This window comes from Mytilus galloprovincialis, chromosome 4 (assembly GCF_965363235.1).
Source record: "Mytilus galloprovincialis chromosome 4, xbMytGall1.hap1.1, whole genome shotgun sequence".
Taxonomy (NCBI): Eukaryota; Metazoa; Mollusca; class Bivalvia; order Mytilida; family Mytilidae; genus Mytilus; species Mytilus galloprovincialis.
Window position 1 is genome coordinate 60,185,011 of NC_134841.1, and position 13,217 is coordinate 60,198,227.

General features: G+C 33.0%; 1 protein-coding gene across 1 annotated transcript; it reads left to right on the forward strand.

Moving 5' to 3' along the window:
* The first annotated feature begins 1,251 nt into the window (after nt 1-1,251).
* LOC143072590 (uncharacterized) lies at nt 1,252-9,432 on the forward strand. Its single transcript, XM_076247597.1, has 10 exons — nt 1,252-1,387; nt 1,670-1,800; nt 2,438-2,552; nt 5,682-5,787; nt 6,127-6,351; nt 6,904-7,010; nt 7,318-7,420; nt 7,920-8,073; nt 8,385-8,474; nt 8,976-9,432. The coding sequence occupies exons 1-10, from the start codon at nt 1,335-1,337 to the stop codon at nt 9,305-9,307; spliced, it is 1,416 nt and encodes a 471-aa protein (XP_076103712.1). The 5' UTR covers nt 1,252-1,334; the 3' UTR covers nt 9,308-9,432.
* Nucleotides 9,433-13,217: the final 3,785 nt, after the last annotated feature.

Below are 13,217 nucleotides of genomic sequence, written 5' to 3' on the forward strand. Positions count from 1 at the left end.
GTAACGGATTGCGATGTACTCATATTGGTAACAAATGCTTGGAGTTTACATGTGGACAACTGCAGTTCTCCACTGCACATATGTAGAAAAGGAACTAAACGGAATAACATGAATTTAAACTTAATACAACCAAATGTAGCTGCATTCGCTCCTTTCCATTTACTTCTTTAGAATGAGATGATTAAGTAATAGAAGACAAGAACCAATTGGATGATGCTGACGAATTAGGGTTAAACGTCCAGTGACAAATATCATGTGCATATGAGAACGACAACACGTTATATGTACCCTGTGTTGTATTAGAAAGACACGTTCAGTCGGATTTGAGAACATGCTACTTTTTGCAGACACAAAAATTAAGGCTGATTGAAATCGTTAATAATAAATTCATTCATATTCCAGCGGCCAACCCAGATCACGCTATATTGAAGTGACACACTCTTCAATAAAATGCAAAGAAAGTCAAAATAAAAATGCGTTTACTGGAAGGATAGTGCTGCACCGTGTTATCATTTTTTTTACTCAAGAATCTCTCATTCTTAACTTTTTCAATGGGAAAATATAAAGGTAGCAAAACTATTTTCGTGGCTAAATAACTCTTAACTGACACAATTTCAATTGTCCAACCCATTAACAGACTTTATAACCCATAATTTTCACTAAAACGTGGTATTACTCACGTTATATTACAATTATGAAATATTTACTAATGTCAATTTATATGCAAGAACCAAAGTAGTATTTTATGTCTTTTAAATGATATCTAAAATTGTTTGTTTCGCCTTTTATTAAAAAAATTGCTACTAGTATGCGTGTAGTCATAAATACTACATACTTGCGCGATGCCTTTAACTTTTACTGAAAACTGCGCAGACTATAAAATGTTTTTAAAGGTGGAAAATGTTCTATGATAGATATCATTTTGTCAGACACTTTTCTTTTTTTGATTTGATTCTTATAATATACCAAAAATCTGTATATTTGATATAGTTTAACATTAAATTGTGCGTTTTACTCTTAACAGACGTATAGCCAACCCGATTAACAGACCAATCTCCCATATAGCCGCATACTCAATATAGATTACCCGACCAATCTCTCGGTTAGCCGAGTGTCGGTCGTGACGCAGTGGAAAATGTTAATGGAAGAAATCAGAAAAGTCCAAGAGACGGCGAACAACATCCGAATGTCAATGACATTGCGTTCGCAACATTGTGACGTTGTCCAGCTAAGGTACCTTGGCAATGTCAGTATAGAGTTGTCGCTTTACAAGTAAAGAGAACGCTTATAGTGGAACTTAAAAAAAATTGAAAAAAAATCAATTATTCTATAAGATGGAGAGTATTTCAATTTCAAGACTTGACTTAATCTTGAAGCAGTTTATTCGGTATGTATTTAGTTACCATTAATTTGTGGATATTAACTTTATAATTTTGTATTTTAATAAACTTTTCTTCAAAGACTAAAAGCGATAAAAATTAACGTAGTTTGGCATGGTTTTCGAAGTAAAATGTATCAGAGGCTTCAGACAAGATAATAATGTTTTACTCGAAAATAAAAAAAAAATATCATTGATAGTTGTACAGCTTATGATAAAAACACCAGTTAGTCTTCCGTATAACTTTATTTTATTTATTACCAATTATTGATTATTATTGTTTTTGTTTAGAATTGACCAGTATAAAGGGTACTGCAGCCTTTTGAAGGAATATGCAATGGAAGCATTTACAGTAAATGGAATGCCAGCACCAATATATGTAGCGAAGAGAATGGCATATTCCCAGGAAAATGACAATTTCGGTATTCTTGTTTATCATTCAATTTGTAATGTTACAAATATTGTTTCGAATCGAATAAGTTAATAATTTTCACCTTTGAGCATATATCTTTGAAATAATTCAAATATAATGAATTCGAAATGTGACCCCAAAAAAAGTATAAGTGATGAAAAAATTGAGAATGGAAATGGGGAATGTATCAAAGAGACAACATCCCGACCATAGAACAGACAACAAGAAGAAGGTCACCAATAGGTCTTCAATGCAGCTAGAAATTCCCGCACCCTTTAACCTTTTTGAGCCTTTATGACTAAAAACCGTTTGTAGTATTAAAGAAATGGTCCGTCTTATGTTTGGAATCTCTTAAATTATATATCGATTGGTACTCTCATATATGATTTGGAGATGCTTTCTGATCTTTGATTGTATTAGCATACTATCCACACTGATATGTGTCCACACTTGTTAAGTTAATTGTATAAAAAAACAAAAATAAAGAAAAAGAAAAAGAAACAGAAACAGAACATTGCTATAATTAAATATGGAAACAGCTCTGCAGTCTATATGAAATTATTTCATATCTTTTGTATGGACTGTGGATTATTGATAACTTGTTTATGTATATTATGTATTATTATTTGGAGTCTATTATTTGACAGGTATGGTTGAAATGAAGGATTTTTTGGTGCCACTTTGTAACACCGCCTATCTTCTACACTGTCAGACACCAGAAATTGCTTTCATTAAAGAAAAGAAACCAAACTTTGACGTGACGTGAGTACATGTATAAGATGAATATACAATCACAAATGGTATATTGTTAACGTGCGTGATTGTATATTATTAAATGTTATATATAAACTAGCTTAAATGTTGTAAGAACTTTGCTCTAACAACACATTCAAGAGAAAGTCTTTAGATAGAAGTTTAACGATTGTCACCTGTTTGTCAACAATCAACAAAAAAACATTGATATTGAGCACGTGTTTAACATGTACAATCAGATAATAGTTTATTTTAAGGACATCCATTCGTATTGCGATCACCGGATTTTTACGAGATGGGTCACACTGAAGTCACTTTGCATACGAAAAATATGTCGGGAGAATTGCTTCCCGGAAGGAAGCATGAAAATAAAGTAAACTTCTTCTAAATATGATTAAATTAAAGAATTTTCTTCAGGAAAAAGTATATGTACATAAGTTTTGTAATGAAAACTATCGATTGAGTTATAAAAAAAACATATACATTATTTTTTTTTAATTTGAGGTTTCTCACGGTGGGTATGGTTGTCCTGCGAGTGAACATTCTGTGCTGGTGATTTGGTCCTGTCAGGTGCTGGTGGGTCCTAATTCTGTGCTGGTGGGTTTGTTTACATTGTATCAGAACGGCAATAAAACGACTGTTTTGTTGCTTAATTTTTCTCTGATGCGTCATAAGTACCATGCAAAGTATATTACAACAATATTATATTGCAAAAGTCGTGCAAGTTCGTTAAACGGAATTGTCCTGACGCTGTGCTGGTGATAAGAAAAACGGTCCTGGTTCTGTGCTCCTATGTCCTGGTTCTGTGTCTTTATATTTTTGTTAAAAGTGGCATATATTCAAGATCATTGATGCTGTACTGTTATTGACTAATTAACTGTTGTCTGCTTTCTTGAAATTGACATTGTTGTGAATCTGTTTACTGTTATTATGAGAGAAAAAATACCCCTTTTTTTTAATTAACTGTAATCTTAATTATTGGCCTGTTAATGGAACTCTTCTTGTCCCCTTTTAAGATAAGAAAATATGTTTACGATTTTCGGGATTACGATCATTTTTTGCAAGATCACCAAAATACGTTGTAATTTATACAATACTTATTTAAGTAGATGATGTGGTATGTTTGTTGTCAATGGACAAATTTCCATAAGAAACCAAAGAAAGTATGTGTTAACAACCATACGTCATCGTACGACCTTCAACAATAACCCATGAAATAAAAATGTAAAAGGTTTTGCATAAAAATGGAGAGCAAAAATATAGAACAAAAGACTTTCTGAGCGTTTGAATCATATGTCTTTAGCAGCTTAAAACACATTTGTTTGTGAACAATTTAGTGCTGACTATAAGAATGACAATAGTGATGCGGGTTTGTTTGTTTGGTTTTTTTTTTTTTTTTGGGGGGGGGGGGGGGGATAAGTTAGAGCGAGGTTACAGTGAAAGTTTTAAGCTTGGAATAAATTACCGTAAGATTTAAAAGTTGTATTTTAAAAGTTCGATAGAATACTAAAAAAATCACTATTTTATGAAAGGGCAGACTGGAATATGTCAATTTCGAAAATTAAAATATCTCGTAGCTTCGTACTACCAATTGAGTATAAAACAAGTATATAAGTTTAAAAAAGAAATTCTTAGATTAAACACCTACATTTAACTTTAAAAGGTCATAACATTTTAAAACAATACACACACACACAAAACTGGTTTACTTTCAACTGGTTATCAACCCCAATCGCTATGAGATCACATATAAGCTCACCTGTGTCGAGGGGTCGTGTGAGGTTCATGTATTGTCTTGGCGTCCGCAATTACAAAAAGATATAATCTGAAATTACTTGACCAAATGTTACCAAATGATTTTTCAAGAGTGAATCTAGAAAAACAATATTCATCAACAAACATGACCACTGTCTATTAAAATGTATTCGAGTTTTTAGTTACAGCCGATTCCATTGAGTATGTAGGCAGGGGTAATATCTTTGGTTAGCTTGCTTGTTAGCTAAACCGTGAAGTCATTGTTAGGTAAGGTATACTACCCTCCTTTCGAAGTAGCCTGGTCCTACAGACATAAAGATGTGTCATTTGTCGGACTAGTCTACTCTTAAAGTAGGGTAGTTTACATAACCTAACAATGACTTCTTTTCTGTTCAGCAAGCAAGATAATCAAAGATATTCCCTTTGTCTACACACTCATTAAAATCGGCTTTAATATTGAAAATCTTCAACCAATTAGGGCAAAACTTACCGAGTAAAAAAATCAAAAGGCCAATGTCTATCTACCTTGCACATTTCAGAAAATTCAGATCAGATAACGAAACTGGGTCCAGCAACATTTATAAGCAATTTAAGATTTTGACCCTCACAGTTTCCATTCATCACACATATTCTCGTTACAACGAATCATTTTAAATACAAAAATACCAGTTGCAGCCTTTTGTTTAATATCTGATATTGGACGAAAGATGTTGCCCTTTTATGTAATTATGTAATACAAGTTACGATCATTTGAAAACACATATTAAACAGCCAAATGGATGCACAAGAGCTAAAATAGGAGTCATAGATCCTATTGACAACAATTATCTGCCCAATTTTATTGATTTTTTAACATTTGTTTCAAATATGACCAACTTCTTATCCATAATCACCAGCACCGTATCAGGACCCACCAGCACAATGACAGGACCCACCAGCACAGTATCAGGACATGAATATTATTATAAATTGAGAAAATGCTAAATTTTAATAAATTGCAATGGTTTTTTCACAAAACAGTTTTGACGTGTGGATTGCGGTATAGAAACCGACTCTATGCACATTTTTGTTTTATTTTTTCAGTTCTAGATTTTCTGAAAATGAGCATTTTTGTGTTACGCTTACTGAAACAGTTTAGAGGGTCAACTTTTTAATGGTTTACATATGAACCCATAAGAAACAAAATTGAAAAATCTCAACTGTTTTCTTCCATTTTTTATGAGTGAAAACGTCAAAAATCATCATTTTCGTCTTTGTTTACATTTTTTCATTGATCACCAGCACCCGTCAGGACCGAATCACCAGCACAGAACGTTCTCTCGCAGGACAACCATACCCACCGTGTTTCTTATGACTTTAACCCGAATTTCATTCTTCTTTCAGATTTGATTCTAGTATTTGTCAAGATATTATAATAATGGAGAAGGAAGTTAGTCGTAAAATAAGGAGTCATATTATATGTCTGGAGGGACTCAGGGATTTACAGAAAGTAAGTTATAAGAACTATACATGTTAATAAAAAAGAAAACACAAGACTGGACATCGTACGATTATAGATTCGGACATTTATAAAACATCAAATGAATTACATTTATAGTGTTTAATCAAGTTGCCATCATTTAACTAACTCCCCTTTAAAAATTGAACTTATGCTCTGAATCTGAAACTTTATCGAAAATTTTTAAATGTATCATAAAGAGAAATATTGTGGAAAAAAGTCCTCATGATGACGTCATCAAAACGAGCTTGGAATTAATTTGGGATTTCAATGATCTAAAATATGCATGTAGTTAATTTTTGGACAGTGTTTGATTTTTATCATTTCAAGGATTGTTGGTCCTGGGAAAAACGCCTGAAACACAGGAACAATAGAATGGACACTTTCTTGAAGAAAAACACAAATGAAGGACAAGATGTTACTAGTAAGCGTCAAAGCAAATATGATAATCTAGTATTAAAGCAGAGTGAGGCAGCAAAACGTTACAGAGCTATACTGGTTTGCTTCCAAGACAAAATGGAAGATGAGAAGAAACTGAGGTCAGCTGTTTTGCAGGTAAAATATGTTTAATTTGCTGTAAACTATGTCCATCAATTTTCTGTTCACAGATTATTTTATTTTTCTTTATTTTTAATGACGTTGATGGATATCCTATTTAGTCTGACAGTTTGTCAAAATGAACACCAGGCAACGAATTTGGTGTTCCCATTTAAAATTTGTTGGTCCTGGATTTGTAGAAATATTTACCAACTACTTATAAAAGATGAGAATATAAAGTTTTAGTCACTAGTAACTAATCCAAGTTCAAAGGCGAAAGCAAAATCGTTAGTTAACCTTTTGAAAACATTGAACTTTAGGATAAATTCGTCCCTGTTATTCCAATGTCGGTACCATTATTAAACTTTTACAATTATTAGGCACTACTAATGTAAAAGACTTGTGCAACTTAAGTCTTAGGAAATTGTATCGAAGGGGGGCGGGGAGGGAGATACCGACTGTTTGTTGTAATTCCTTTTGAGTTCGTCAGTTACTATCAGGTTTCTTAGGTTATGTTTATCATTAAAAGTTTGCAAAACACATATTTTCAAACTTATTATTTTCTTATAGAAAGTGGCTGCCATCCGAGAAAAGTTGTCATCTGTCATGAAAGAAAGCTTAACCCATGCCTACAGTGACATGATACAGGCTGCATACATGGCAACGGAACAAGACGGGTATGAACTTTCATTGTTTTTGTGACAATTTCCTCTAGAATAGTATGTGACAGTTGTAGAACATATCTTATATTGATCTATATCTAATAGTAGTATGCTTAAATATGTCGTTTAATAGTTTTTGAATGTATTGCCCAATGGACAAATGTCTCAACTCGATGCTTTTTATGAACCGTTAAAAAATATCAGGTCACTCTACAATGTTGCTTGACATAAATTTAAAGAGTACAATAAAATCAGTAAGACCTCCAGTTTCATGCGTGGAACTGTAGATGAATTTGATCTTATGCGTAGATTTTTTTTCCAGATTTAACTTGGTTGATCAACAACTAACATCAGTTAACATTGATGACATCGTTGAGAAGTTATATGAGATAACATCAGCCACATACAACACACCAGTACCTGAGGTTTGTATACTTCAAGTAACACCCCGAAGTACTTATCTTTACTTAAACGTTATCATTCACTCAGATACAAAGTAAATTCAAAAACGTCCGTTAATTTTTTTTAAATAGGAGGATCCAGGGGGGCCGGTCACCCCGTCCTCCTCATTTGTGTGGGAAATTTGGTTGATTAAATAGGAAAACACTGAAGCAATACTGGAGCCCCCCCCCCCTTTTTACATAAACTTTTGGATCCACCACTGTCTTATAATATTTATCGGAGATTAGTTGTATGAGAATTCAAATGAAATGTCTTATATGAAGCAGTGTTTAAATTTGAGATTTTTTTGGTACATTTTTTAATTTAAAGCAATGACTATTTGTTATCAATATAACGTGTTGTACAGAAATACATCAAATTCTTACAAAACTATAACTGTAAATAACTTCTAAACTTATGTAATGGTACCATCATGTAGTTTTCAGTTTAAATGAAAGATAATATGCAAGATTTGTTTTGTAGGATTTTATCCAAGCCACTGGATCCGACGAAAAGTTGTCCGAGATATACTACAAGGAGTGTGATTATGAAGTACTGGGAATGAAGAAGGGAAACTATTTCAGAAAATTAAAGACTGAGAAAGAATCTTTGTTTGAAAAAAAGGAGAATGGTAAAGGTAACTCTTCTTTCTTGTATATTTACAATATTTTTGGTTTTGGTTTTGGTTTTATTTATATTTAATGTATATTTTAAATTGTAAGTAACTGTAAAGAAAGAAAATGATTAATTCGTCCAAATATTTCGAACTGTCGTTTAAGAGTAACTACATATGAAATTTACATAGTAGTATATGTTGGTTGTTTATATTAACAGATGAATACAGCTAGATTTATAGTGCAAAGATATTCAAGCTGTTCAAAGAGAGTAAACATTTTAACTACAATTTAGTTTCGTCAATTTAATATTTCATTTTAATTATTATTTTAGAAGGCTGTTTCTTCCCCATAAATGGTGGAATTCGAACAAATTCAGTAACACGTGATGGAAAAAGCAGAGGAATTATCAACATCAAAACAGGTTTGTTAAGTATTTACTTTTAGGATGGAATGCTTCAACCGACCGATTTTGAATTATATCCCGAACCCAATCGAATTGTTAAATCAATTTTCAAAATATTTTTTTTTAAACTGAGAATGAATTGTTCTGATCACACAAATTACATATACTAGTATCTTGATTCTTTATACAGAAGAATACGCCATGAAAAACCACAATCTTTTTTTAGTTCAAAATGCAGAACCAAGAGTTTGGAAAACCTACATTAGAAGTAAAATTAATCAAAGTTTTCCTTCTTTTAGAATTAAAGATTGCCAAATTATAAATCATGTAAGATTAAGAAGATTTGGTAAATATATAAGAAGATGTGTTGTATATATTTTGAAGAAGATGTGGTAGATAAATAAGGAGATGTGGCATGATTGCCAATTTAACAACTCTAGTTACTTTATGCTTGTCAGTAAATGAATACATTTTAGTTTGTAGTATGTATCTTATGTTGTGTTTTTTTTATTACAACAGGTTACCAAGTGAAATTAAAATTAGCTTTAATGGACGGAAACGTTGGTTTTGGTTGGGTGAGACAAAATGCATTCTTTAAAGGGAAGACATGGGGTTTTTATTTCCTGACATCAGAAGATTCAACAACATCATCAACAATAGGTGTGCCGTCAGTATCATCCCTCAAAGATATTCCAACAATTGAAGTAACCGATTGTTCTGACGATTTTAGAGGACAGGGGGATAATCCATGTGTTATAGCCCAGGAAAACGACAAGCACGAAAATACAGGAAAGAAAGAACAAGAAGATGCAGTTGTAGTGCCTATGATAGGGAAAATTATTGCTGAATAAACTTGAAGAAAACATATTGGTAGTTTGAATTGGAAAACAAAACCAATTATAAGCCAAATGAATGTTTGAATTGTACATATAACTTTTTAATTTTAATTAATCTTTAATAAAATTTTGTTACTGTTTTTGGAATCTTAGATTTATATATAAGAATAAGGAGATGTGATACGATTGTCAGTGAGACAGCAGTTGAACCAAAGAATCAACCATAGACCAAAGGACAATGGTGTAAACAACAACAGGTCATTGAACGCTTTCAACAATTAGAAAACCATGCCGTATACTAGTATAGTAAGCAAAACAAGACCGTACCATCTTCAACAGAGAGCAAAATCATACCGCATAGTATGCAATAAAAGGGCAAAAAGAAGAATCTTCTGCAACATGATCTGCATTTCCGAACGAATGATTAGAAAAATGTATGATTACGTAAAGACAAATTGATTGCACATGCTGTTTGGCCATGACCCTTCCTTTTTCTCCTGTTCTTTTTTAAATAGGCAAAAAGTAAGGGCATACGATAAAGTTTTGATCCCGTATTTACAGTTTGATAAAAATTTCCATTTAGACTATTTTTACCTGATTAAATCAAATATGTAATACAAAATATACCTTCAAGTGCAACTTTTTGAGTAAAATGAGGTCGAAATTTTGTATGTTTGCTCAAAATTCGGATTTGTGGCCGTTTTTTTTTCCTTTCGAAAGAAATGCATAACTTTTTTTGTTTTAAAAGATGAACAGAAATTGTTTTTTGTTAAATAACTTGTAATTTCTGTATTTTATAAGAATCAAAAAAATTAATCAAACCAAATGGCATTTTAAAAAAGAGGGGTCCATGAACTCGTTTTCAAGTTAAATAAGTTTGAATGATAAAAATCAGTCTAAAACTGAATCTTTTCCCGATAAGTCATAGTTTGTCGTCGCGAAAGGGGGTTCGCGGGTCTAAATCAATTTTTGTTTACTTGATATAGGATTTCGCTATATTTTTCTATACATGAACTTTATCTTATACTTAATAGAAAAATACAATTAAAAAATTGGGTCACCGTTCATTTACGCTCACAATCTGCCCTCGAAAGAGGCATACATTAAAGTGTATTTATATATACTCCAAGACTGTCATGGAGGAGACACTTAATTGCATTGACTACCAAATTTTTTTGATCAAATATGTTCCACATCTTTGAATTTAGATGGCTAGGAGAGGAATTTCTGCACAACGTAGATTTTAATATGGGAGATGGTATCTGAGAACATGCATGCATTTATACTATTTGTATGGTTCTATTCAGTTCCTTTGAGATGGTCATTTCTTACTTAGGTCCGTCCACGAAAACTGAATTAGTTGAAGTGCCTTTCCAGTATCGTTAGTAAAAGATTTCGTTTAAATGTCGAAATTGTTTCTAAAATTAGAAGAAATTTAATGGTTTTAAGTTTTGACGATGCCTGATATTATGCTAGGGGCTAGACGAGAAAGAAAGTAAACTTTTGTGTTTTGTTTTTATTTATTCTACCTCTTCTCCAAAGCCTAGCGAAAATGAAAAAAATAAAATAAACTATATATATATATAGTCTGAGAATGATATCAATTCAATTCAATTCAAAGTTTTATTGCCATATAAACTTTACAGTTTGTGACATATAACCGAACAACAAAAACAAATAAAGACAATAACTAAGTAATTCAATATATATACACAAATTCAGGTAAATATTAAAGGGTCCCCTGTCCTCAGTTCCATTGACTTTTTTATAAAGGATCCTAGTTTATTCACTTGTGTTGGTGTTGATGGGTTAAGTATATTTAACCTATAGCTGTACAATGTAACCTATTGGAGTGCAACCCGAGTATAAATCGCAATAACCGAAAATTATACCATAGCTATCCATGGTATAGGGTGCTATAAACAGTTTCGTATAAAAAAAACTAGGGGTTATTTTATTCCCCAACTAAAAATAGACATGGAGGGAAGTCCCTTTTTATCAACATAATTGGTGAAAAAGTATCATGTTTTTTGTATTTGGTTGTAAAGATTTGTTAATTAACTTCAATTAAAGCAGGTTGAATGATTAAAATAATTTAAAAAATTAGATTAAATATACATGTTTTGAGGGGAGACAACACTGTAAACAGTCTGTTTTTTGGCAGTGAAAATTGAAAACTTATTTGCAGCCACTGTAGCTCTTTTCGGAGCAGGCGAACGTACCCTGAAGCATGAATTTTTTGAAAGACCAGGTAAAAATCTATGAAATTCATACAACTTTGATTATGAAAAATGTGCAGGTATCATGTCTTCAGGGGTGTGCACATGACCTCAGGCTGATTTCAGGTTTTTTAAGCTTAAATTAGGCAATGTTTTTCCAAGTTTCTCTGGATAACACTTTTTTATACTATTAAAAGTACACCTTTTTTTTTATTTCATTATAAACTAGAGAACATTCTGATTCCAGTGATATCTAGTTTTATACAAGTATCTTTATTAATCAGTCCACCACTAAGGGTCACTTATACATGGTCCCTCAAAATATGACGTCATAGAAAAAACTGTTGATTGCACCCATAATTTTCACATTTATACCATGGTTTTGTTGTATAAGGTATTCAAAAGAAAAACATTGTCAAGACCTGGCCGCGGCCGTCTGAATTTTTTGATAGAAACAACAAAGTCAGTGTGGGGCCACTAAGCTAATTTGCCCGCTTTGCACCAGCTGAAATAAATGATTGCTTAGGGTGGGAATCGAACCCACATACACCAACTCTCTTGTCCTATATTTTAAATGAACCAAGATTCGCACCCAGAACAAACAAATAAAGTTTTGAAATATGTTGATTTTCGGTTATTAAATGGTAAACTTTCTATAGGCTCCACTGTACAGCTACATTTACATGAATCACATCTAACCGTTTGTTTGGCAAGGCGGGTTAGCTTTTAAGGGATGGAGAAGACAGGAAGCACCCCTTTTTTAACTGTTTAAAGAACTTTAAATATGGTAAACAAATAACCTATTTAATAGTATTTTTAAATGTTGGCTTGCTTTACCCCCACCCCCACTTTAAAAGTGTTTGATCCACACACGGTTTTTTAAACACTGCTGACATCTAGACTTTTAATGAGGCTACTCTATGTTTGACCGTTAAAATTAGATAGCGTTTTACTCTAAACAGGAATATATATATGTTAGATATACTGTTCCCAGCTCTGAATGAGCTATTTCTTTTTTTTTTTGGAATTATATTGAAAAAAACCATAGTTTTTGTTGAAACCCCTCGGCAACCTCACTCAACTTCGTCTCGTGACGTTATTGCCGGGGGTTTCAACAAAAGCTATGGTATAATTTACGATACACCACAAAACTGTCCAAAAGATATGAAATATCTATAATGCGGGGTTCACACATTGCCGATTATTGCTCCCGTTTGAGATCAGACAGCGATACGACACGAAAAGTGAAAAAAGTCGGATTAGTATCCTCAATTATCTGGAATGTCCTATTATTGTCTGAACACAGTCGTTTTAGTTCGTAACAGATTCCTACTGGTCGGGAAGGGTCCGAATAGTTCGGCAAAGCACCCCGACAGTTAGGTGCGTCCCGTAACATTCGGGGAAACTCAGCCGATTTTGTCTAGTCGGATTACAATCGTGCCTATGTCGTGACAGATTCTGCTGTATCGGATCGAATTCCTAACAATGTTCTGTGTATTCGGGACGGTGTCCTGTGGAACGGGAATGATCTGGAGAAGTCCCGGCGACAATAACAGAATACAATACGACTGAGACCAGACAAAGCCGTTTGCAATGCGATAGAGCGGACCGTGATAGGATTACGTTCCGACAGTACCTGATCATCCCGATTATGCCGACAGTTTTCGAACGGATAACTTCCGTCAGCGTCGGTTCACTATCTTGTC